This window comes from Cygnus atratus, chromosome 4, assembly GCF_013377495.2.
Source record: "Cygnus atratus isolate AKBS03 ecotype Queensland, Australia chromosome 4, CAtr_DNAZoo_HiC_assembly, whole genome shotgun sequence".
In the NCBI taxonomy this organism is placed as follows: domain Eukaryota; kingdom Metazoa; phylum Chordata; class Aves; order Anseriformes; family Anatidae; genus Cygnus; species Cygnus atratus.
Genome location: NC_066365.1, coordinates 3,031,050 through 3,058,387, shown reverse-complemented (window position 1 = coordinate 3,058,387; position 27,338 = coordinate 3,031,050). Strand labels below are relative to the sequence as shown.

Genomic DNA, 27,338 nt, shown 5'->3' with positions numbered 1-27,338 from the left:
CCTTAGGTGGCGAAGGCAGGACCAAAGCCTTATAAAAAGCTCTGGCGACACTGACGACCCCCCCGCCGCCACCTCAGGTACAGCGGAGCCCAACGGCCGTCACGGCCGTCACGGCGCGAGCTGCGCTCCCCCCGCCCCCCCCCCCCGCAGACCTGAGGCGGCCGCTGTCACCACCGCGCTCCGAACTTCCCGCCACAGCGCGCGTGACGTCACCGCGCCCCGCCGGCCGCCGAGGAAAGCCCCCGTCTCGCTAGGCCACGCCCCTTCGTCTATAGCCACGCCACTCTCTCTTAACCACGCCCATATCCCGCTAAGCCACGCCCCCTCCCCGGCGCGGCCCCGCCCGCCGGGAGGAAATCACGTGCGCGCCCAGCCAGGCGCGGCCGCTCCCGCACGGCGCATGCGCGCGGGGCTCCCCTCAGCGCCGGGGCAGGGAGGGCCGGCGGCGGTTGGTGGCGGCGGTGGCCGGAGGCGCGCGCGCGGCGCGGCCCGTTGCCCCCCGCGGTGACGTCGCGCGGCGGGCAGGTCAGTGGCGCGCGACGGGGGGCAGCCGTTGGGCGGGGGAGCGGGGGCGCAGGCAGGGGGCGCTGCAGCTGCTGCTGTTGCCGCCGCGCGCATGCGCAGAGCCTGCCGCGTGCCGGTCGTTGGGCTCCCTTGGGGGCGGCCGTTGGGCACCCAGTGCTTGGTGACTGCCCTTGAATACCTCAAACTTTAAAGCGATGTGTTGATTTCATTCCTTCAGCTGGTTGAAAAGCAGGAGACTCTCTCGTCAGGTTAGGAAGCTAATTGTGGAGGTCTTCACGCAGTAACTCTTGTCCTTCAGTCACTTTGCATAGAGTGAAGTTACAGAGCAGTGAATTTAAACGGCTGCAGTGAATATTAGTGCCAACACCCAAGGTGAGTTGCAGACTGCACCTCTGAACGTAGTTACTTTCGGAACGTTTGTTTTCCTTTCACAGTGTACAGAGAGGAAGTGTTGCCGCTTACTACTAGGGAACATATTCACACTATAAAAAGCATTTTGAACAATTCCTCCTTTTCCCATCTTGATACCTAAAACGCCCAAAGTAAGCAAGTGTTCGCATCAGTGCCTGATAGAAAGGAATTGGGTATTGTACAGCTGGAGCTGTATTCCTTCCACCCTCTAGATGACAGTTAGATTGGTTATGTTTTTCTAGGCGTCTTTGTAAGATCAGTAGGAGTTAAGTTTGGAACTTGGCTCTGTACAGATTAGCACCACTATGATTAATATTTACCTTCTAAAGTGTATAAGCAGGTCATTATAGGCTTTTAATTTATATCATCTTTGTTTTACTGGCTCTCTTCCTCCCCCTAACTAATTGTCCCTTCTTTTACCTCTTGCACTTTGCACACAAAGACACTGAGACTTTATTTCATTTGAGGAAAATGAAGAGGTGACAGGTGTTTTCTTAACAGACTGAAGTCTGGACCTTGGTTTTTGCTTTCATCCAAGTTACATGGTTTACAGGAATAGTGCTTGCAGTCGTGAGGCTGGCAAAGCAACAAAAATGCAGACTGTCATATGCCTTGGCATTGCAGCTTTCATTGCTGAGTTGAGAGCTGCGAGATTAATTGCCAATGAGAAGAATACGAACAAAAAAAGCAAGTGCCGTGAGTTGCTGATATGCTTACCTATAGACAGTATTTTCTCATATGCTGAATTTGAACCTCCGTGACCTCTCAGGTGTATTTCACTACTGACTGTACGGTTGTGTACAGATTCTAATTATAGATTCATAGCTGACATTTGCTCTGGCTCCAAGCTCTCTCCAAAGTCATTTTCTCAAAGTTTCATTCCTAAAGGAGTAGCACAAAGTGGGAATGGGGGTGGAGGAGGAACAAAACAAAACAAAAAAACAGAATACAGCTTGCAGCTGTTTATCTTTCCTTTAAGCTTGAACGGGAACCTTTCTTCTGAGAAAGAAGTCCAAAGGATGAGCGACTCAAACGAAACACTTCAGAAGGCTTCATAAAATAAAGTTTTTCTGTATATAAGCCATGCTATATGTTGGTGTGGTCAAGTAATACTGTGCAAGTAAAGAAAGTACCCTGTAACTAAGCTTTACTTCTAATGGTGTAGCTCACTATAGCCCTCAGTTAAGTGCTGTATTGTTGTGTGGAGAATTCCTATAAAGATCATGCTGAAGGGCTTGAGAGCAGCTTGAAAGCCTTCAATTGGGAGTTTTACCTGGTTTATCTTTTCAAGGTAATTGTTGATCTTTCATTACCTTGAGTGGTCAGCTCCCAGCAGTGAGAGAAACTGATCTCCGGCCGAGGCAGCCTGATTTGCACAATAATTTGAGGACCATTTCCATTTTTGTTATTCTGTTGTAGAGGTGGGCTTCCTCTCTGAGGGCTGCACTTGTACTTCCTTAGGTTTCATTGCCAGAGAGCTGGAAAGTCTTTCGTATGATGATTGCCATATTAATTACTTGAATTTTTGTGTTAATTTCATTCTCAAAAGCGTGTTTTTGCCAGTATTGCTTTGTTTGGCTTGAATAAAACTACTCTAGTGACCAGCAATTTTCAAGGAATGAGTACCTACGGTGAATGGAAATATGAGCAAAAAAAGATGAATTGATCCATTTAAAAGTTTTGATATTTTCCAAAGTAAAGCTGTAAATTCAAGTTACTTCCCACTAGTTAGTGCCTATCTTTAGGGGCCTGAATCTGCATTTCTGGCAGAATGTGACTTGCCATTAATGTCAGTGGCTATTGGTGAAAGAGCCCTAACCAAGGAAAGGAAAGACACCTCTTTAATTGTAGCACGTACTGAGTGACATCCGGACTGGAAGAAGGGTGGTAATTAATGGCCTCTAAAAAGCGACACTCTGATTTTAGATTTCTCACGCAAGAAATGTAGTAGGAATGTGTTAGAACATATTCAAAGGCAGGATTGGAAGATTTTTAATGATTTTTAATTACTGCTTTTTGTCAATTGCCGAGGCCCTGCAGGAAAGCAGTTCACATTTTTAATGTAACTTAGTAAGGGTTATTTAAAAAAAAGTCTTACTAAAGCTTCTGTGAATACCACCTCTATAAATATATCTTGACATGGTGTTTATTTGTAAAGATGAATATGTGCTTCTCATTTTGGTCTTACCGTAATTTTTTGCAGCGAGCTCTTCAGCATCTGTGTGTTAACATAACCTGTTTGCAGACACTGGCTTTATGAGATGCCCGCTGAGCATTGTCCTTCTTGGCTACCCTGTTCACAAGTCGTCTGTATAACCTAACTTTTGTTCCTGCTCTGCTTTCTGCATAAAAGGGTAACTTCTGAATTGTAGTGCTTTGTGGAGTTTTTTATGCAGGCTTTCTAATGGTTTGTACTGGGACATCTGGGAAGTGGAGAAGATCAAATTATTTGTTTTTATTCAAATCTAAGAAAATGCATTTCTTGGGAGGAAAACTGACTGCTTTTAGATGGATTTTGTAAACTCCCTTTAGCACAAGTAGCTTATGTCTTTGGTAACCTGGAATTTGTCTGACTGAAGGACACTTCCTGACCTCTGCAAGTACTTCAAATAATTCGCTTAAATATGTTTGGAATATTAATAGCACTGCTTGTCTGATAAAGCATGAAAGCAGTTGAAACTGTAAATGACATGACTGCTGTGGAAAGTCAAAAACTGCCTTTAGAAATCTAATGAGGAGGGCAAACCGTTTGTGGGACGTTTTGGATTAACACAATACTACAAATTTTAAAAGAAAAGCCTGCAGTTTGGTACCGATCTGCCTGCAGTGAGTTGCTGTGGCTAAGGGCAGTGCAAGGAGCCATAAGATGCGAGTTTCAGCTTAGTCTGCACACAGTTGTTGTGTGACCTGATGTTTCTCATCTTCTCCATGCTTTGTATTTTTGTACACCACAACTAACGAATGGCAGAGCCTTACAGGGGATGCACAAAGTTAGCCTCGTTAATGTATGGTAAAACATTTCAAAATTACTGCATGAAAGGGGCAGCGTTCACTCCTTGCTGTAAGAATACTTTGATTTCTCTCAAAGGTTATATTTAACTCTCAACTGACAGGATGACAGGAATGGAGACTGAAGCTGCAAGAGACAAAGCCATGGAAGAGGAAAGCACTGAACAGAAGAAAGAGAGGGAGAAAAAGAAGAGGTCAAGGGTTAAACAGGTGCTTGCAGATATAGCAAAACAAGTGGATTTCTGGTTCGGCGATGTTAACCTCCACAAAGATAGATTTCTTCGGGAACAAATAGAAAAGTCCAGAGATGGATGTAAGTTTACATTGATTACATTTCAGTAAACAGATGGGTTTTAGCTTTCTTCCCTTTATTGCTGGTGTTGTTACCATTTTATTAGGTGCATGTCTTCTGCTGGGGAAGACAGCAGTTGCACACTGGAAGTCAGCAGCAGGGTTAGCAACTCAGGAGACAGAGCTTAGTACTACTTTGTAGAAACTGGATTTATTGTTTATCTTTTCCTTTCCTTTACAACCAGGTCTAGAAGTAAATTAGAGGCATCTGCCACAGTAGCAGTGACTGTTTGGGACACCTGATTTTTCTTTTCTTTTTTTTTTTTATTTTTTTGTAGCTTTGTGTAACTACAAGAATAAGTAAACAAACAAGGATAATTATTTTCTGTAGAGGCATACTACTTGATTTGTGGGGTAGGTGAATGCAGAAATGAAAACGTCACATGGTTTTGCAGTTTGATGTAGATACCTTTTCTTCTTTAATGCACAGGTTTGTTATGTGAGAAATTGTGCATTTGCATGTAGGGCCATGACAGGTCTCTTTCCCATAGGCAATTTTTGGCATGGCTAATTTGACAGCAGAGTTGGAAATTGATTTTGGTAGTGAAACTACTTGGCGCTTTCTGAAGAGTAAATTAATTTACACATTAGCTGCAATGACCAGCATGCTTTTGCTTTAAGTGTAGTAAATGTGTGGTTAATACCATCTATAATTGTTCTAGTAAGTGTGTTACACAAGATGGATTACATCACATGCAGTATGTCTGTAAAAAGACATTATCTTTTTCCATAAAAATATATATTTATGTTTATATTTTGTAGGTTCCACAAGTGTCTTAAGAACTGTGTATTTATTTCAAGTGTAAATCATAAGCTCAGCTGCCTTATGTGATAAGTCTAGTCTTCTAACTGCTTGTTACAGTCTCCAATGGTATTGAACTTTAGGTCTGTTTCCCTGCACACGCATATTTTTTTTTAAACTATCTTTACATTTTCTAGAGGTATTAGAGTTTGAGTGTCTTGAACTTTAACTAAGACTAATATTGCCTAATTTTCTGTCCAGGTTTTTGCAGCATGACTCATCACAACTGCAGTAAAAGCAGGGGCTCTTTTGTGTTGGGGATGTTAGGTTAAACACTTAAGAAGCACGTTTTCAATGTAAATTGTTTTTGTATTGTAAAACCACATTAGAAAGGGTTTTTCTTTCTTTTCAAAGACTATAATTATCAGTGGGGAGGTAAAAGAGAAGAACAAAATTCCTTTGATATGTTAGCACCTATATGTATATATGATTACTTGGAACATTAATTTTGATGGTAAAAACTTTCTGTAAATCCTTGTCAGCATGCAGTGTGGTGAGTTACGACTCACGCATTCTTTTCACAAAAATACTAGCTGAGTCTTAATGTCTGTCTGATCGGGACACACAAGTAGTGCTTTCTAGATTGCATTGATTTCATCACTTGCACTTTTTTTCCTCCTTAGATGTTGACATATCACTTCTTGTATCTTTCAACAAAATGAAAAAATTAACTACTGATGGAAAATTGATAGCTCGAGCAGTTAAAAGTTCATCTGTTGTAGAGGTGAGTGTCTCATGTTTCTACTCCTTTCTACTTGCTGCAATTGGAGCACTAATGACAGTGGAATTGAAGTGGTCAGTATTCTTACAGAAAATACTTGTTTCTTGTTAACTTCTAGTTGGATTTAGAAGGAACTAGGATTAGAAGACGACAGCCACTGGGTGAGCAACCAAAGGATGTGGATAGTCGTACAGTCTATGTGGTAAGGTTGTACCTGTTGTATGTGCCTTGTGCATGACAGAGCACTTTATTTCTAACTGTAGAAACTCCTTTAAAATTATGTTCTTACTGCAAATTATTTTCGAGTGCAAAACCCAACATGTACGTTTGTTATGAGCTCTGATGATCTGATTACATAGTATCACTTGCAGTATTAAGAATGACAAGTACAACATAAAGCAGCCATGTGATTTTATCAGGTTTAGAAGGTGGGTTTTCTCTGCGAAGATGATGGATTTAGTACAGGAAACATCATATAAATTCTAATAGATTTTTTTCTTTCCTCTCCCAAAAAATGGGGAGAGGAGAGATGCATTATAGATGTACTGAACTTGTAATGAAGAGGCCCGAAGATTAGGGTTAATACAGTGCAGTAAAATGTTTTGTTTTAGGTAGGTGAGCACTGGCAGTGACCATGGTAGGGAAAGAATAGGATTAGGATGGTATGCTGACTTCTTGTACCACCTTAAATGATTTAAAATGCTGAGCAAAGAGCTATTTTGCGTCGTAGTGAGAAAATGGTGCACTTTCATTATCTGTTACTGCTTTCACTGTGCTTTTCTCGTTGATGCCACCAGGGGAGCGACACTGGTACCAAGAAAAATTCATGAAATACATTAATGTAGTCAAATTTTAGAATAACAACTTGTTATCAAACAACAGAAACTGAGTTTGGAAGATATTCAGGCATACCTCATACAGTAAAATCTGTTTATAAAATATGTTACTTCGGGTGCCTCTGTGCCGCTGTTTTTGTCCCACTAACATCTATTTTTTTTTAATGGCAGAATGTACCTAAATGAGCTAGTCTTATGTTTAGGGGGCTTTTTTAAAAAAAATACTCCTGATAGCACAATATCCTGTAGCTGTCTTGGTACTGAAATTATTCACTAACAAATGAAAATAGCTTGCACTGCTAGAAAAACACTGCATCTCAACGTATTGCAGATGTCAGAGTGGAATGACTTACCATATTGTTGAGCTGCTTAAATGGTAGCATGGAACGAGGTCTGATGGTTGAACTGTCACTTATTTAAAAGTTCTATGCATTTTTTTAATAGAATTGAAGCCAGTATGGAATTCCCTTTGTCTCTAAAGAGATCTGTTTGTGGCTGATGTCAACTTAGTTATATGCCTGTAGCAGTTAGCTGCTGAATCTTCCTGCAGTTAGTAATTTCAAGCAGGCACCAAGCTTTCTGTGAGGAAGATGTGTAATAATCATGCCCAAAATGCCAGCCCATCCAGATAAATAGAAGCTGGATTACTCTGATCATTGAATTCTGTAACAAAAGCCCAGGAAAGGTTGTTAGTTGTTTTAAGCACAATATGCCAGTCATGGTATTCTCCTAAGGTGATTGCAGGAACTGCTTAGAACTTCTCTAATAGTTTGATTATATAATTTTCAGAAAAGATATTCCAAATGCAATGAGCTATATTGCCTAACTACATAGTTAACAGGGTTTTTTAGTTTTAAATTTTTCTGTAAGACCAAAATATCCTCCTGTTACTACCGAAATGGGGGGGGGGGGGTGTAGATTTCTTGTTTGTTTCATTTTTTAAAGACCAGTGTGTGAAATACCTGCCCTTCATGGTGCAATGTCTCCCTTTCGTATGCAGCCAGAAGGGGGAGCAGTGCTTCTTTAAGGACTAGTGGTTTCATTACTTTGTATTCAACAATTTTGTTTTAATTTAGAAGGAGTTTTCATTAAATTTCTCTAAAGTAATCTTATGGCTTGTGACTTTCTTTATTTTTGACATATGTTAACAACATGCTGTGGGATGAGCACAATACCAAAGTAATAGTATTTTTAAAGTTTCAAGTGACTGACTGGCTTTTCAACATTGAACCAAAAACATAATGAAATGTTTTTCTCAGGCAAGCAGAGTTCATGCAAAAATAGTTTTCTGCTTGAATATAACATTTTCTTAAGGGGAAGAACTTTTAGTGCAGTAACTCGCCATGAAAAAAATGAAGTATTGCTGACTGTTTTTGTCTAGGCTTAAATTTGAGAGTGTTCAATTTTTAAATCATGTTCAGCAGGGTCTCTTTAGAAATTGATATGATGGGATTTGGATTTCTCTTTAATAGATAAAGGGAAATGGTTAGGAACTGAGCCATGATGTCTGCAAGCTGCTAAAATGTGTTGTTATGTTAAGGAATTTATAGGAAAAATAAGTAAGACAGTTTTGTCATCCAAGAAGCTGGCTAAAAGTTTTAACTTTCACAGCAACTGATAAACTAGGCCGTAAGTGGTAACCACTAAGCTTTAAAATGTCAGTTACCAGCATTAATCAGTTTGTGTAGTGTCTCTTCTTGACCTACAAGAACTATTTCTGTGATATCTGGATTTCTAACAACTTTAAAAAATAAAAATAAAAAAAATCCTTGTGCTCTACAATGGTTAGTTTGAGACAATGCAGAATTATGCTTAAGATTTAAAATTTACAAAGATACCTCATGTTGCAAAGATCCTGTTGCAGGTGAGGCCTTGGTATCTGTCACAGGAACGAGATAAACATGTAACTTCATGCAAATCGTACTTGCTATAGTTAGGTGACGGATTAGAGATGCATTTTCAGATCATTGTCTTTACTACATGAGTACTATGACCTCTTGACAACAATACTTAGTGAAATAAAGCAAAAAATATTTTTCAATGTTGTTACATCAAACTTAAATTTGTTTTGAGAATTATAATTAGAAGATGTAGTAAGTTGTCTGATGCAATGGTAATACAGTACTGAGAAAAGGTTTCTTTTTCTTTCTGTAGGAGCTGCTTCCCAAAAATGTTAATCACAGTTGGATTGAGCGGGTGTTTGGGAAGTGTGGCAATGTAGTTTACGTCAGTATACCAAGATATAAATCTACTGGTGATCCAAAGGGATTTGCTTTTGTTGAATTTGAAACAAAAGAGCAAGCAGAGAAAGCTATTGAGGTAAGTAGCAGTGTCCCTAGTCTGGTAATGTTCTTCCTGTTTGTCAGTGGTATGGATGTACTCTTTACTAGTTCACCTACTGAGTCTTGAATACAGAAAATCCTAAAATATCATGATTAAAAAAGCAAAGCTAGCAGAAGTTATGTCTCTGTCTCCTGCCCTCAGAATATCAATCAATTCCACGAATCTTAGTGTGATTCTATTAATTACTTGGAGATCTATTTGAATCGGGGAAGGGGGACAACGACATCTAATTTGGTTGGGTACCGTCAGCATCTTTTACAGAATTAGAAATCTCTGTAACAGTAAAATGGCTTATTAAATTTCTTCAGGCAAGTATAGTTGTACCAAGTTTGCTGTCTTAAAATAAGTGATTTGAAAGTTTAAAAACATGTAAGTTTCATTATCATAACAGTAATGGAGACACAGATATGTCACCCTGATGATGCAAGCTCTGTACTTGCTTGTACATTCTAGTACTAAAAAAAAAAAAAAAAAAAATTAAATAAAAATCTCCAGAGTCACAGAGGACTACATCTTTCTTGAATGAATATCATGAATATCACTCTGCTGGTTTTAACTTGGATGGGGATTCTTTTTAGTAATGAATTGTGGATTTTAATTTTATCTTTAAGTTTTTGAATAATCCACCAGAAGAAGCACCACGGAAACCTGGTATTTTCCCCAAAACAGTAAAAAATAAGCCGGTTCCTGCACTGAATACAAGTAACAGCAGTGTTGTAGGTAAGTGGTAAGTTAGTGGGATCAAGAAACAAACTGTTTTGTGCCTCACCTTTTGAAGGGAGAATCTGGAACGTACGGCTGTTACTATGTCTAATCTCAAATTTAACCTTATTGAAATAAAAATGCATGTTACTGCTTGCTTTGTTGGCCAATGTAGGCTTAAAATGAAATTGTAAGCTTGAAATGTAGTAGTTTTTTTTTGCCTTCTTCTTTTACTGCTTGATAAGGAACGAACTTTATTTTTTCCTCTCTTGCCAGCTACCACCATTAATTATTATTATGCTGGCAGAACAGCTTTCAGACTGTACAATTAATCAGTACCGAAGCACGTAGGACTAGCAAAAGACAAGTTTGACAGATTGTTTTAGAAACGTTTAGTATAGAAAAGTAAGACACTGGCATAAAAGTAAGGTTATACTTAAATGTTATTGCTGCTTAGGTGATCTTGTGGTTTTCTGACCTAAGAGCAAACATTGTGGTATTTTTCACTCTTCGCTGAAGCAATTTTCCTCTTCAGAACTCTGGTTATTTGAGCAACCCTGGCAGAATGAACTTTTTATAGCTAGATATAGATATTTATATATATTACTTTTTATTACTAAAATTCCACTTTATGTGATCTGTAGTTGCTTGCCAAAACCTGCAGGATGTTACAAAGAAAAGAATCCTGAATTCACAGTTGAGCGTTATTTGCAGTGAATAATAGCTGCTGTAATTTGTGAAGCTGTATCACATGATCGTGTTGTAACTTGATTCATTGAAGCATTTTTCCTCATTTCTGATGGGATAATACAATTTCCTAGACTTAAGATAACTTTCTGTGTTTTTCTTAAGTGTAATGATGAGTCATTCTTTGTTACACTGGAAACTATTAGGGCTGTTAGGACTAAAAGTATCAAAGAAAAAAAAACATGCTTTCTAAACCTTAAGATGTTCCCTACTGTTTCATACTGCATCCTGCCTATGACAGTTTTAGTACACAGATAGTTATAGGTTCATACGGCTGAGTATCTCCTTTTGTTGACAAAACACAAATCAGTGAAATCTGGAAGGAGGCATGTATTTTTTTTTTCAATGTTAATGTTTATGTATTTCTTCAGTTGCAAATAAGGGATGGCATTAACATCTAACTCATTGAGGAAACCTGTAGCCAAATTGTCCATGTGACACAGGGGTCTTTTTACACTTGTGAGACTATCACAATTTTTTTTTCTCTGCTTAAAATGGCCAGGAGGAACTTCTGGGACAATGTATTGCAAATTATTTGACATGCCAGATTATCGTGACCAGTGATAAGACTCTTTACTTGGTCAGTTAATCTCATCCAGTTTTTAATGATTGGCAGTTTTAAATGCTGTATCTCTTTTATACAGAAGAGAAGAAAAAGAAGAAAAAAAAGAAATCCAAAATTAAGAAAGAGAGCAATACACAGGCAGCTGTAGAGACAAAGGAATCAAACATGAACACTACAACAGAACAAGTGCCCAAGTCAAAAAGACATAGGACTTCATCAGAGTGTTCAGAAATGGGGGGTACTGAGGTTCACAGGCAGCCCTCAAAGAGAGAGAAAAGGAAATGGGACAGAGCAGAAAGCACAGAGGTACCTGTGGAAAGCAGGCCAGGAAAGAGAAAAAGAAGTAGCTCTGGAGATGCTGAGACACCAATTGCAAAAGTCAAGAAGACTGTTCAGAAGGTTCAAGTTCATCCTATAAAACAAGAAACAGAAGCTCCAAAAGATTCCAATGGTAAGTTTGCTGCATGCCTTTATAAGTTTTTTCGTCGGTTACACCTGATGTGTGATCTGGGGAAAATTGGATAAATGTGGTAGCCTCAATTAAGCTAATGAGGAAAACAAGTGAGAAAAGAGGTTGCCAAGCAAGAAGTGTAATACAAAAATGTTAGTGAATAGGAGACTAGTTTATTACTTCGATTAGACAGTTAAATTTAAACCTGGTAATGAATCATTCAAGGACATAAGTAGATTAAATAGTTGGCCTAGGCAAATGGTGACAGTAAAAATAATCTAGATTAGAGGTCAGATAGTTTGTAAAGCTTGTAAAGTAGATAGAAGTAGTACACTGACTGATTTTGTGAAATGCTTTTTCTCATTGAAAATCAAGTCCAAAAGAAAAAATGCTTAAAAGTGCAGTTGCTGAGAATGAACGACTGTTGGTTGCAGTCTGAACTCGATAATAATTTTTTCTTTTGGGGATTTTTATTTCAGAAGTCACTGCAGAAGATAAGGATGGTGATAAAAAAGACACATCCCTTTCAAAATCTAAAAGGAAACATAAGAAAAAACACAAAGAAAGACACAAGATGGGTGAAGAAGTCATTCCACTCAGAGTACTGTCAAAGTAGGTTGTGACATGACAACAGCACATGGTTACTTAGTACTTTGGCTAATGGGGGGGGGGGGGGGGGAAGGAGGAAAGTAACCGCACTAGTGCCGTTTCATTTTGTTGAACATATATTTCTAATTTCATACTATTAACTGAGGGCATCTCTGCCTGCGTTTGATGTCATGGCGTGTAAAAAAAAGGACTTTTTGCTTGATGTGCAATGCTTTATTTGAAACCACTGATTTCACAGAAAAAATTAGTAATTTTGTATATACTTTATTGAATGTTAACAGGTACAGGATACGACAAAACCTTTTAATGTATTTTTGTTTGTATGTCTGACAGTCCATCACCATTGCTAAAGTGCAATTCCAGTTTTTTTACCACAGAGTTGCATATTAGCAACAGTATTAGCCTGTAGTTGAAAAGATAGAAAGTTAAAAGTCTAAGGTTCACTATTCATTTTCCCGAGGCTGATTGTATCAGTAGTTGTATTGTAGTAGTAGAACAGGATTCAGGTTGGGCTTTAAGGAGTCACCACAACTAAAACATGGAAGCACTTACTTTTTCAAGCATCCAGCAAGTACCTCCATGTTAAAGTAGAGGGGGTCCTTGCCGTCTTGCCTGTACCAGGAGGCCATGTGAAGTGCAAATATGTAATAAACAGGATACAAGAACACAATAAGTATTAACATTAATTAACCAACACGAACTCCCATCTCCACACAGAAATCAAAGGGATGTTACATGCAGTCAGTTGATGAATTTTTCTTCAGACTTCTAATACGTTTCCTGTCAGTTTCAGTTTTCAGTTGACAAAAAGGATTCACCATCACTAAAACATGGAAGCACTTACTTTTAAGGAACAAAGCAAGTACATCCACATTTAAGTTGCGGGGATCCTTACGTGGAGAGACTATTTTTCGTTCTGTAAAAGAGTAACTAGACAAAGCCAGCAACAATAGAAGCAGTAAATTGTGGAACCACTATGGTGGATCTAAATTTCTTCCCTTAAAGGTGTTTTCTTCAAAGATTTTTCAGACATTAGGATCCACCACCACTGAAACATGGAAGCACTTACTTTTTTAGGCAGCAGGTACCTCCATGTTAAAGCGAGGGTAGTAGTCCTTTTTAAATTTTCTTCTGAACATACAGACCATAAAACTGTCTTATTCAGGGAAAAAAAAAAAGTTGAAAAAAAATCTTAGTTTTCTCTTCTTCGGCAAGTCAGCAACTCGAGTGAAAAAGTCTTGACAAGAAAAAAGCATGGCATGGATGGCATTTCAGAATTGAGAACAGGATTCACCTCTACTAAAACATGGAAGCACTTACTTTTTTTAAATCACAGAAAGCACCTCCATGTTAAAGTAAAAGGGGTCCACAAAAAAAAAAAAAAAAGCAAAGATTATTCTTCTCTTCCACCAGGTTCCTGAGAATACTGCATCAAATACAGCGAAAAGAGTTTTAAAATTTAGCAAAGTATAGCGAAGCGGGGGGGGAAAGTTTCAGAAGAGGTTGAGCATTTTAAATACTTGCCTGGCTCATTCCCCTGATCTCCTCTTCCTTCGAATCCAGCTAACGAGTACCTCCTTGAGCTTGTATTTATACCATACCTTGCTGTGGAATGGTGTTGCCTTTTTATCTCAGAGAATCATTAGGTGGGTCTTTTGTTATTTTAATGTCTTTGCTCTGTTGAGAATGTATGATCCTGGGTGAGTCTGGATGCTTTTTTTTTTGAAGTATACAGTTGTCAATGTTAACAGCTAAAACCATTACCACAAGATATCCTCCTCTTTAAAAATCCTCTATCAGCTTGTTTGATAGTACAGATTAGGGTAACAATGAGTCGTTCTCACAGTGGCACTACAGGCATTGTGTTTCTATAGAGCAAAGCTCGAGCTGTTTGCAGAAACATCTCCATGTTAAATGTATGTAAATATATAAATTGCTTCCATGTGGTGGTATTTTTTAACCAAAGTGCATTTGAATAGTAAGGAATGTTCTTATCTCAGTAGGTTTTTGGTGAGTTTAACCAGTTGTTGATTTTCGATCAATGATTTTTCTAGAAAATAAATGACGAATTCCTAATATAGTAATGCAGGAGCGGGTTCACTGAATGAATTCAGTGAATTCAGAGTTCACTGTCTCTGAATTAACTCTGAATTTAGCCTGAATTTAGTGCCAGTGCTCTCTGTAGTTCTAGTAGAATACAGTTTACCAAGCTGTTCTAAATGTTTTATGAATATCTATAACAACTTTGAGAGTCACTCTACAAATGAGAGGTTGATTTTTTTAACAACTTGCTTGAAATATTAAAAGCTAAAGCAAAATTAAAACTGCAGATACTAACAAGGCTGAAGATGAGTAAAGTGCAAGGACATTTCTAATAGTTAAGAAGCATCTTTGCTGCTTGCTAGGTTCAGCTTAAGCTATTTGTAAATGGCTTGTTCTTAAGCTGTCAGTGAGTTTCTAAACATTATTTTCCTGTTGACGACTGACATGCTGTTCCCATTTACAGGACCGAATGGATGGATTTGAAACAAGAATATTTGGCTCTTCAAAAAGCCAGTATGGCCTCCTTAAAGAAGACAATGTCTCAAATCAAACCTGAGCCTGTGGGAGAGATGGAAACGGATGGTTGTACACAGAAAATGCCTCAGTCAAAAAATGTCAAATGTAACCCTGTTTATGATGTTTTTGTTGTTTTCTTTATGATTCTAATACACAAATATGGGCACTGGTCCTCCAGAAACACTGAAAAATAGTTTTATTTTCTATAATACTGATGACTTTGAATGCCAAATGCTACTAAAACCAAGCTTCCCTCATGTAGATTGGTTTAGGGCTGAATAATACGGAAATGATTAAAAAATATTTTTGTAGCACTTAAACTTAGGATCTTTTTAGGTGATTGTAACTATAAACGCCTTGGAGAAGTAAATCAAGAATTGGCTTCTTCATGATGTAACTCGGGCCTGATTTCCTTAGGCTTTGCCATCCCTTCGGATATTTACACAACTATTACTCAAAGGCATTCAAACTTGGCTTCTAATTGGGTTTTGTCAGGTTTAAAGTAATTTTATAATTGTATGTTATTGGTTCAACTTGTATATTTTTCTGAAACAAAATTGAATTCTTTGGATCTGCTGCATTTCTGTTCACTAACTTTGATAGCAGACAAGCGTTGACATGTCACTTATTTGAAATCGCTCTAGAATTCAGGATTCAAGTATTAACTGCAATTGATTTGAATATAAAATACCCTTTAAAGGAAGGACATGTGGTGTGTACAAATTTTTTGTCTTAGACATAGTGACTTTTGTGAACAGTCTGGATCCAAGATTTAATTTTAAAAAATTATCTGCAGTAGCAATATTTAATGCCCTTTGCTTCGTTTCTTGTGTATGTCAGATTGCTTATATACTTTCGTGGCATCTTTAGTTTGTCAAACTGATAAATGTAAAATTTCTTTTTTCCCTTCTTTTCAAATTGATCAGCCACCAGTGAAGATTCTGCCCCTCCTGTCAAGGCTAACACAATGGGGCCCCAGTTTGTGAGTGGTGTAATTGTGAAGATCATTAGCACAGAGCCCCTGCCGGGCAGGAAGCAGATCAAGGTAATGCCTTTGTAACCTCAGGGTAGCTGTTAGCCTTTCCTCTTACAGTGCCCCCAAAATGTTTGAATATGGAATACCATTTAAACAAGTCTTACTGATTTTTTTTTGCTGTTGTTTGGTCAGTAGCTGTGTACAGATTCTTCTCTACTACCTGTTAATGGAAGATTTTACAACAGCAAAATGTAGCCTTTGGACTGCTTCAAGCAATGTCAAGTTTGAAAATAATGGCCAAAATAAATAGCGCTTTAGAGGATGAGAATTTGTCGCCTCCACCTCCAGCCCTTGTTGCTCTGTCTTTGCATTTTCAGTGTGAAAAAAGTGGTTAGTTTTATATTGTTAAAAGTAAATCACTGCTAAGACAAGTCTTATATTTTAGAAAAGGAAGCGTGAAGTCCAAGTGGGTGCAGCATTTTCTGTGCATGATTGTGCCAGTAATTTTGGTGTAATTCAAATTAAGGAATCTGTGGTAGTAAATTGGTTTGGTTTACTATTAACAGAAATTTAGGAGCAAGAAAATGCACTCTGCACGAGAAAACAGTTGTCTATTTCAGTAAATAGTTCACGATTGCAAAAACTCAATTCAGTCAGAATGACAGCAGTACAGTTGGTCCAGTAAATCATCCCCCCACCCACCCTATGGCAAGTGCTCTGTTTCCCTCAAGTAAAAAAAAAGTTTTAAAGATAATTGCCATTGTTTAGGATTTGACGTGAAAGTTATATTTGTTAAATAGAGTATTTTATTTTAACGAAAATAGCAGTTTAAAGTTGTGTCCTTCTGAGATGGAAATATCAAAAGGTTTCCAAAGGAAATAACAGCAGAGTTGTTTTTTTTTTTTTGGATTCTGATTTTTGCATGACTGTGACACAGGACCTTTTTCTGAAACTGCAATTTTGGATGAATAACAACTGGAAAGAGTTTGAACAGCTTTTACCGTTCTTTAGAGTAAATATGCAGACTGTTGAGGACAACAGTGGTTCTAAACCCAAGTTCTGAGGTGACTTATCAAACTACCTATATTTTTAACTGAATATTTCATTTGAAGTCACTGGCCGCTTCCAAGTGCGTGAAGTTTAGTGTGTGCATAAACCTAAGCAAGATGAGAAACAGTTGTCTTTGGCTGAAAACAGACTGATACGTGCAGTTGCAGCTTCATCAGTCTTATCTGCCTTGATGTTCAAAGACAGTCAGTGTCTGAGTTCTGGAGGCACTGAGAAAATGTGGTGGTTGTCACTGGGATGTTTGAAGGACAACTCAGTTTGACTGCAGTATCTATCTTCCTGCGTAGTGTCTGTGTTGCAGCATAACATACTGCGATCAGGGGGAAAGTTTACTGTTCCCACAGTAGCTGAAAACAAACTTCAAGTCTCATATTTGCAGATAATATAAATCAAGTTTCTCTTTTGATTTAGTTTAAGGGAAGCATTTCAAGGAAAACTAATCATTTGTGAAAGTAAAGGGGGGACAAAATAAGACTGGGGTGGCCTTTGCTGTTATTAATTATTATGTTTTGGTTTCTAAAACAAGAAGGATAGGCAAAATATTTTGTGGGAGGTTACCCAACAAATAAGGCAAGGTTTTTAGTCACAAACATAATTGCAGAATACAACTGTAGTTGGAAAAAGCAACAAATCCTTTCCAATGCACTGACGCTTTTTTGCATTGTCTGTGGAAGCTACAAATTGTACTTGATGCTTCTGGGACTTTTTCTGGCCATACTAGTTGCTTTTATCAAATGCTTAACTCTTCAATAAAAACATGTTTGCCTCTCTTCCTGGGCCAGTGCTGCCACCAAGCAATGCATCTAGGTCTTTTCTTCATAAACTTCCAGAGTCGATCTGTATTTCTTGTACAGCAGGCATATGTTACTTCACACATACAGGAAGGGTCTTCTCAGAGTAGTTGTAGTTCTATTTGGTGGTTTTGCTTCACTGCTTCCATATTTTGCTGTTAAGGCGTTTCTCAGAGATCCCAACACTTGCCAATTACAGTGAATCATGTATCTCTTTGTAACTTTCTGTTTCCGTATGACTTTGGGATATCAGAATTAAGAGTTAAAAGTAGTTTTGGTTGGTTCTCAAATGATCTCAACAATATTGGCACTTAATTTTGTTTTATTTTAAGGTTGTGCTTGGTAGTAGAGGGTTAAAAGTGTGTAATTCCTGAATAGGAGCATCTTGAGCTGCCTGCTGTGAACAAAATTGACTAGGAATGTGTGGTCTTAGTTAATTTCCCTAACAGCAGGTATTACAAGTGAAGTACTTCATCTGAAAGAGCATGTGTGTCTCTTCCTCCTTCAGCTGATAGTGAAAATTTCCAGACAGAAGTCACTTCATAAAGATAGGAAGGGCTGATTTACTATACTAATTTCCCAGTTTCTCTGCCATGAATGAGCTTGCCTGTATAGATTTCATGCACAGAGAGAAGCTGGATGTTTTTCTGTTGGAATGTCAAAGATAGTTGTGTACTGTAACACTGACAGATTCTTTCAAGGAAAAGTCTGTACAGATACAGTATTGAAACAAATGGATAACTTCTCATGTGCCATTAGTCAAAACTATTCTTATTCCCCCCAAAATTGCAGGAATTACTGCTTTAAATTGTTGTTGAGAGCAGGATGAGATATTAATACATACATTAAAGTTGTGGGCTCATACTTTTGAATCAATATATTTTCGTAAGAAGGATATTACTGACTTCTGAATTATTTAACAAGAGATTTGTTCATTACATTAAAAAATTGGTTATTTCCTTCTACTCCGTGACCTTTTAGAAAATATTAGTGATGTTCTACAGAGTGGTCAAAGTACTCTTCTGTTCTTAAATCTGCTTCACAGTCTGTGTTCTCTCTCATGCTTTGACAGGATGCTTTGGCGCTGCTGGCTGATGTCGCCTATGTAGACATGCTGGAGGGAGACACTGAGTGTCATGTCCGGTTTAATACTCCTGAGGACGCACAGACTGTCATGAAATCACACAAAGAAATACAGATAAAAAACAACTGGAAATATGAAGTTCTCACTGGTAAGATTTTTTTAGTTGTAGTACAGGAGACATTTTTAAAGTATTTTTGCAAATTTTATGACTGCGACTTTAAGAACCCTTAAGTTACATACTTTATGTGAAAAGAGTTGTATTGGGTAGTGTTACATGGTACCTTTATGGATATATTTAATTATCTTTGTAGCCATGGAAAGGACTGCTTTTTTCTTTATATAGAACATTTCTTTCCAATGAATCTTCGTGATTTGTGACCGCAGTGGAATTGATAAAATGATAAAAGTTTTTAAGGCACTGTTTAGAGCAAAATTGCTTGCCTTTATTAACTTAATTCTGTTCTTTTGAGCTTGATTCTCTCTCCACTTCTAGAGGTGTGGGCTATAGAACTTAATTCACATTTCAGCTTTAGGACTTTAACATTCTGATGACTCAGAAGAATTTTAAATGAAGAGTAACATGAAAATCCCAAACTTGTGCTGTGTGAAATAATGGGACAGGAATCTCACAGCACTGATATGATGAAAGGGGCTTTAGCACCTGCCTTCTAATTAATCTTCCTTTTTTTCAGGAAATTGAATAATGTATGCCAGAGTAATGCTTTTTTAATTATATTTACGCTAAAATTTTTACTGGAACATTGTCCTAAAGTTTATAGCTTTTTTTTTTGTACTTCTGGAATTACTCTGCCATTCTAAATCCTTATTTTGCGTTAGATTGAAATCATTTTCAATGTGTAGAGAAACATCTTCATTGAAGGGACGGGTAAGAGAAGGAGTGGGGAGTTGGGGGGTTTCTCAAATTAGATTACTGTGTTCCTATATATATGTATATTTCAATTTCAGACACGCTAAAAAAATCTGGATGAGATTCTCTTGTCCATGTATTTAAATGTTAACTACACGCCTGCACAGCGTCTCACACAGGGCCAAGGTCCATGCGTGCATGAATGTAAACCTACGTAAATGACAAGTAAGGATTACAGAAGAAATAACTGCAATGAAAGCATTAGTCTTCATGATACTATCGAAGTTAATTAAAGTTTTAGGCTTACTGAATGCCACTAATGTCATTCTGAGTTAGATTTGTCCTCCAGAGTTTTCTGTGTTCCAGATACCCAGAAAACTTGAATTATGGCATTTTACAGCTGTGTGCTCTGTATTTGTCTTTTTTTCCATCCTTACATAAAAGAGCACAGTAGTAGATTGGGAGTAGGTAAGTACTACATTGTAGGATTGTTCTATTCAGAGTTTTAAGAATTTTTTCAAACTAGTTCATTGAAATGAGAATGGAAAGGCTTTTGAGGAATGCAGAAGTCACTCACAGTGAGGATTTCAGCATTTCTAGGTGGTGTAAAGGTGAATATGGTGAATAACGATCAGGAAAGAATCTTTAATGCTCCCTACCACAGGAGACAGAAGCTCTCCTAGTAATATTTTTCTTTCTATAATTCGACTTTGACTAAGCACCTCTAGTTTTTCACCTGACAAAGTATTAAACATATATGTTAATGTAAATATATGTAAAATTGCTTCTCAGAATTATTACTTCTATAACTTTTGCTGGAATCTTCCAAGATGACTTGGAGACTTACCTGTAACTGAAAATTTCCTATGAGACCATACGTTACACCACTAAATTCCTACTGTGATAGTTACACTTTGGACCAGAGGAAACAGTGGCAAACTGCTTCTTTTACTGCAGGACAGCCACTGATGAAAACTGCAAAATTATTTTCACTCATGTTCTCATTCCTAAATTAACCACGAAGTCCACAGTTTGCTTCTTACAGTGGTTCTGATGAAACAAAATAATCTGTCATTTTTACAGTATTTTTTTTTAGATGGTCAGTTTAGTTGTTCCAAACCAGTCAGGGATTAAATCTGTCAGAGAATTATAGGGCCGCTGAATGCCGTGGTGAAATGTAAAAGTTAAAACTGAGCTCCTCACTGCGAATTGTATGTATAGAGTCCTGTTTGCTTATTTCTTCAGCTCTTTTTGTTAAGCTTGTAAAAATACTTGCTTGGGGATACTTAGCTACCTTGGCATTCAGGTCCTAAAGCTAATAAAGTGCATGTACCTTGGTTCAAGTCCTGTCCAGTCCATACAGAACGCAGCCCTTAGTGTCGGCTTTAAGTTTCTTTAGACAGTTTTTCTTTGCTTTGTTCACTGAATAGTGTGGGTCAGGCGTCACAACGCTGGATGATTTCTCTAGGACTATGAAAGTGAAGACCAATAGTGAAAAAATATTTGAAGCTTACATTGTTACTTAGCAATCTGTTTCAAAACCATCTTTGAGATAAGCAGAAAAAGTACTTGAAAGGATGGGGTTTGGCCTGACAAGTACTGTCATGTGTTTGCCTGAGTTAGAAAAGATTCTTTGGATGCAGTGTTTCATCTGTGATGCCACTTGTATTGAACAGCTGTATTCACGTTCTATGATGTTAACTTGATTTCCCAGGTGATAATGAACAACGTTACTGGCAGAAGATTTTAGTGGACAGACAAGCTAAGCTTAACCAGCCTCGAGAAAAGAAGCGGGGTACTGAGAAGGTAACTTACAAGTTTGTTTGGTTTTGCCTCGCTACACAGCCATGCTTGGAAAACAACTACTTTTTCTGAAATATATTGATGTTTGGCTTTGTATTTAGTCCAGGAAGATCACTTCCTACTCACTTTGCAGCTGGGTTTTACAGCCACAAAACAGAATTTGGCTGTCCTAGGCCAGCTGCCAAATGCAAGGTTTGTCTTTATGGAGACAAGTGGTGAAAGTTAAGACCACGACTAAAGAAATGAAGTTAATTTGCAAGTTGGATTTCTTTTAAGAACTCTTCTGGATGAGCTCATTATAAAGCAAAGTAGTCTTGTATTTGCTCTAGGTTAATTGTCTAGTGCAATAAGGACATGTTTTTCTTTAGAGTGGATTTTTCTTCTCCCAGCAATTCACATTTTGTTGTTTAATGTACAGTTCTGCGCTGTGGTGGATGGTGGTGTGTTCCTAGTGCAGTCCTGGGTCTATGCAAGCAACAGCGTGTCTTGTACGTCCCAATCCAGATGCTGCTACCAGCATCCATAGCCAAGCAGCTTCCAACCAAGACTCTGTCACATCTAATGAGCTTGGAGCGCACCTAAGGAGCTCAAGTCTGGTTGCTCTCGAAGTGCCAAACTGCTGCTCTTCCTGTCTGTTGCAATGCAGCGTGATTTTACTCAGTGTTCATCTGAAACTTTCTTCCAACCTTGACCTTGGTGTGTCTGTCAGGCCACACTGTTGAGGGAGTGTTGCGATGAACTTGTAGGCAGCAACCTCCGCTCCTGCCCCCAGAAGATGTTTCCAGACATGAAGGGTTCTTGATTAAGAGGCTGTGACCTTTCACCCAACAGAGAGGTGCCAAACAGTATTTCACAAATGTTTTATTGCTAGGATTGCTTGACACATGCATTGCAGATAAGGTTTCCGAGTTGGCTTTAACCTAAATCTTTATCCTGTTGCTTGCAAAACTTAAAAGTCATCTGACCTTAGTTATTTTCCAAGGACTTTTAAACGTGTAGACAACTTCTGTTTCCTAGATGCTCCAATCATGCACACAGTACCAAGTCTCCTAGTCATTCCATATAATTGACAAGAAATACTGCATTTACCTATTTAATATATATATATATTTATATATTTAATATATATATACACACACACAGGTCAAAAACTTAAAAACGGGCATATTTTCCATGTATTATCTTGGTTGTCTAAATGTTTTCGGAGATCTCATAGATACATGAATCTAGTCCTTTTAAAAACAGCTGTGCGTAAAGAATTTCCCAAAATTAGTGGTCTAATTTTCTAAAAGCATTATGATGCCTTTGGATCTTAGCCATTATTCCTTAATATAAGCAGTAGCAGACTTTATGAATGTGAAAACTATAAAGCTGTAGAGCCTTTAACTGAGCGCTGCCATTTTTAGATTTTTTTAAATCAACTCTGTAATTATTTTAAGGCAAAGATATTTTGTCAGTGGCTCCTTTGACTTTAATTCAGACTGTAGGTGCCCTGCTCTTAAGTTTCTGGTTCTTCATCTTTTGAAGATTGGTATTTGTTGACCAAACTAGTGTAAAGTGGCCAGTAATGTGCCTCATCCAGGCTTGCAAATATAAGCTGTCTTGGCTCTGCCTAACAATAGCAGCAGCAAGGATGCAAACTCCTGCTCCTCCCCCTTACCCATCACCTTACAATACTGGGAGGTGTTAACTTCAAAGCTTAGCAAGTGCTATTTAAATGCTAAGTCTGTTAAGCAAGACATCAGGAAAAGAATGCCTAGCTGTAGTCAAGAGCTCTTAACCCTTCCTTTACTTTTTGACAGCCTCTATTCCAGAAATAGACCAGAAAAACATGGTATTTCTTTATTCATTAATAGTAATTTTAATCTTTTATGTTGAACATTTTTCAAAGCACTTCCAAGTTCGCTCCTTTGAAGGTCACAATAAAAGGAAGAAAAAATTACATAGAGATGAGTATGCCATTAGCATATCTACCTTATGAAAATATGTTCTTCTAAATCCCTTACAAGATCTTTTTGAAGAGGAGTGCTTTCCTATTATATACTAGGATCAGAGATAACACCTTACAGATAACTATTTCAATTAGTGTTTAAATGTAAGCTGAAAAAAATGTTCATATAAGTCATATTGCTGCCAAGATGTCAGTGCTAATATTTATTGTAATAATGTCATATAAACTGCATCATATTACAAGCAGTACATTATAACAAACCCATTTGAGAGATGCTTTGACTGTAAGTTCAGGCAGTTAAGATTCTTCTCTTCTATGGGTGATAAAATATGGAGGCTTGCTTAGTTTTCCTGCAGTGGGTCTTATGGCATGCCCTGCTAGTTTGTGGTTGATACTTAGCCACCCTTTGGGGGCTTGCTGGAGGGGGTTAAAAGGTATTCATTGTCAGTCTGTAGTGTGACAAAAACTTCTTTTGCAACTTTTCTTTGCCCCAGGCCTGTTTGTTCAGTGTGATCTCTGTCCTTTCCTCTCCTGGCCCTTGCAAATCCATATTCTCTTTAGCTAGTTGTTCAACTACATGATAAGCAACTTGAAGTGATAAAAGACTAAAAATCTTCTTTTCAGGACTGCTTCTTTAGGACAGTATCAGATCTAAAGCAATTAATCAGTCTACAGCCTTAAACTGCATGGATTGAAAAGCTGTCTGTACACAAAGCAAAGGGCTGAGGGCCTGAACGCCTTCAGCTTGGCTCCTTCTCTTCTGGGGAAGGTGCTGCTGAATGTAGTTCACACTTGGTATGCCCCTTTCCACAAAAGGAAGGGAGGAAGTTGCAGAGGGCGGGAGTGATGGTAGAAGTGAAAGGCACTTAGGGAGGAAGTGAGAATTGGGTGTTTGTGAAGGGAGGAATAATTTGCAGAATAAATGGGAAAGGGGGATAGTGGGAATGCCTGGGCACAGCCCACACTGTTCTCTTCTGATTATGCCTTGGGCCTGGGGGCTGTGTCTTTGCGAGATTGGCTGGTTCCCTGCCTGTGCACTGGCACTGGCGGTTTGGAGAACAGGACAGAACAGAGGTCCCACTCCAGAGCACGCATAAGTCCTGTTCCCTGTCATGTTGCTTTAGTTGAAGTCTGTGGAAGAGCTGGATTGCTGTTTGGGATATGAATAGTGGTCCCAGGGAGGTGGGAACCATCAGAAAAGGTGCTGACCCTGGACTGAGTAGCTGAAAATGGGAATCATTGAGGCCTTTTTGCAGCACCTCCTTCTCTGAAGTACTGGTATAAGAACACCCACTGATGTGAATTGGGTGGTTCATATCTTTAGGCTTATGTTTTAGTGCTTGTCATTGTGCATGCCACATGTTGAATTAGTAAGCCACTCTACTCCTCATTTCTCTTTAGAACTTACTTCTCTGAATCCATTCTTTGATTACCAGAGAATGAAAGTAACTTTTGGTTAAACATTTAAATCAATTTTATTTCTGGAGAGTGATGGAGAAAGGAGAAGTCATCAACCAGAACTTGAGGTATTAATGTTGTTGAGAATATGTTAGGGATTGTAATCAAGTTAAATGCTGTGGAGGTGAAGGAGGAGCGTGTCTAACTGTAGCAGTGTAATTATATCTTGCAGCACAGCAAACAGTGTTAAACCATGCAACATCAGTTTAAAGTGTAATACCTGACTGCTGTAATCAGTGCGGCAGCGTGCCATGTACTGCCATGCTGTGTACAAGATGCAGTGTCTGCAGGATATAACCGTGACTGCGGTCATGTAGATAAAACGATTTGATTTATGTTTGTAACTCTTCAAATCTAGGAAACTCTTTAATGGTCTGCCTTGCGAGCAAACCCCCCTTGACCTCAGAACCAGCTAATATGTTCTGGTAGTCTACATCAGATAAGTTAATGTGGATTTATGCTGGGGCGTTATTGATGTGTCTAGGTTCACAGGAGTCCCCTGCTTTCTCGCCTCTTATCCAGACAAGGAAGCCTGTCTTGTCCCTTACGTATTTTTTTTTTCATCTTGTTCATGTAACAATTTAAAGAGCTTAAGGAATCACGATTGGGCATCCCAGCAACAAAGCTTGTGTCTTTGCTTTTGGGTATTACGACTTTGGTACAGTACTGTAGGTAAATCAGTGAATGTTCTAGTATGAGCGCTTGAAAAACAAGCGTGCTTTTAAAGATGGTCTCTGCGTTTTGTTTCCAGCCTAAAGACAACAGTACACAAGCTGAAAATTAGCAAGTTAGTTATATTCCACAAAAGCATTTCTGATACTTTGTTAGGAACAATTACCTTTCTCATTTGCCAAGAAATGGCATGTATTTTCTTTCGCAGCACTAGTGACCTCATATGTGTACTCTGAAGATAATGCACAAAGGAGAAACAAACCAAAGATAAATTGGTCGGATTTGCTATCAAATTATGGTGTTATTTTGAAAAAGTTTTTCTTTCCAGTCACTTCATGCTTTTGCAAAGAAGCAAGAGAACTGTTTTACCTGCAGTCAGTAACATGTGAGGGAGTTACTAGTGAGTTTGTTTCCGTAAAATGTCAATATCCTAAAAGATCCCAGATTGCTCACTATCACTGTACTAAACTCTGGGTTTAGCTGTGGTGAAGTCGAGGTTTGGATCATCGAGGTATCTGTGGAGTTGGGAAAAATGCCCTATCCCGGGGAGAGCATGTGTTGCGAGGAGAGCGTATGTTGCGAGAGTCCTCCGGACTGATGTGGAACATCACTTGGTGTGCAGAAGGCGCCCAAGCCATCATCTTCTGCAAAGCAAGCAAGAAAGGCCGCCTGAGCAGAAAGGAGTTTGAATTACTGCCAAGAGTGAAAGTTTCTCTGATCAAAGCTACAAGTTGCAGTCGCTTGTGACGCTTGTCACGTTGTGACGTGAGATGAAGATGAGACAGGCAGTTACAGCAATACAACAGTTCAGCACTTACAGCTTCAGGCCATGTGGAAAAAGCAAAGTGATCCCAGGTACCCTAGTAATTTAGTAAATGTACCTGAAATGCAGCCAAAAACTAACATCCCTGGTTGGACAGGGATTGGAGTTAGGGATTCCTAGCACCAATGTTCTTCCCAACTATATCACAATTTCTTAAAATCAATTCTCAGCAGTCTTGCGATATGTATTGTGCTGTTTGCCCAGCGTGAAGGATGCTCCCCCATCTGGATTTCAGTGTTCTTACCTTTGTCTAACTCACTTTAGAAAATAATATGACAGTCCTAAGGCGTTTTTAATGGTGTGACCTTGGCGGTGGTTTTTTTTTTTTTTTTTTTTTTTGCATCATCACTGATAGCATGAATCCAATATAAGGGTAGGTTTTTTTGAACTTGGTCTTTAAGACTGCATTTGGGGATTTCTGAGTTCATAATTTTATTCTCTTCAACCATGTTGGAAGGAAGAGGGACTGGGATAAAATATGCTGCACTTTCTGGAAACTGAAGGGATGCTCTGCTATTTTATTTTTGGTGGTTCTGAGGCCCTTCTGAAATAGGTTAAATCAGGGCTGCTTTAACTATTTTTTTTGTTGGATGTAAAGGTTAGCTGATCTGTTCAAAGAATATCTTTTTCTTACAAAATTTGGTAAATCATGGAATAATACAATTGTGATTATGAGACAAAAATAATATCGATGATACAATTTTCTTCTAATCTTTTTGTCAATGTTTTTCATGCTTGTTTGCAGCTGATTGCCAAAGCCGAAAGAATGAGACTTGAAAAGACTCAACAGACAAGTAAGCATATTCGCTTCTCTGAAGATAACTAACCAAGACTGACTGTAATCTTGAAAGTGAACCAGGGGTTTTAAAAATAAAAAGAAGAAAAAAGCCTATCACTGCTAACAGCAACTAAACAGTTTTTAAGAAGGCATGAAAAACCGGTCCATTCGATTCACAATTCTGCAGACTGCAAGTATGGACATTATTCTGAATCCCATTTTTAAATAGGCTGAATGTGTACTGCTTCTGAGCCTTTAGGTAAAGCTTTCTGGAAGAATTGTATTAAGAGATCTTGCTCTAGTTCACTTCTGATTTTTTTTTTTTTGTATGTTGGAATTTTATACACTAGGTTATGAAATAAAATGCTTGAGAAATTTTCACTTGTGCATCTCTAATTCACTGTTTCATGACACTATAAATAATAAAAGTGGTTA

General features: G+C 38.3%; 1 protein-coding gene across 5 annotated transcripts; it reads left to right on the top strand.

Moving 5' to 3' along the window:
- Positions 1 to 359: 359 nt before the first annotated feature.
- Positions 360 to 27,338, top strand: LARP7 (La ribonucleoprotein 7, transcriptional regulator). 5 transcript variants are annotated; one of them, XM_035542288.2, is made up of 15 exons: positions 360 to 525; positions 743 to 897; positions 3,140 to 3,290; positions 4,050 to 4,258; positions 5,722 to 5,822; positions 5,938 to 6,021; positions 8,810 to 8,974; positions 9,610 to 9,718; positions 11,092 to 11,463; positions 11,943 to 12,075; positions 14,579 to 14,736; positions 15,558 to 15,676; positions 18,539 to 18,698; positions 21,133 to 21,224; positions 26,871 to 27,338. In XM_035542288.2, exons 4-15 carry the CDS (start codon positions 4,051 to 4,053, stop codon positions 26,949 to 26,951), a joined length of 1,782 nt encoding a protein of 593 aa, XP_035398181.1. In that variant the 5' UTR covers positions 360 to 525; positions 743 to 897; positions 3,140 to 3,290; position 4,050; the 3' UTR covers positions 26,952 to 27,338. The 5 variants fall into 5 exon arrangements, with proteins under 5 accessions (XP_035398181.1, XP_035398190.1, XP_035398216.1 ...); XM_035542297.2 differs by lacking the exon at positions 3,140 to 3,290; XM_035542323.2 differs by lacking the exon at positions 3,140 to 3,290 and having other exon boundaries at positions 4,025 to 4,258.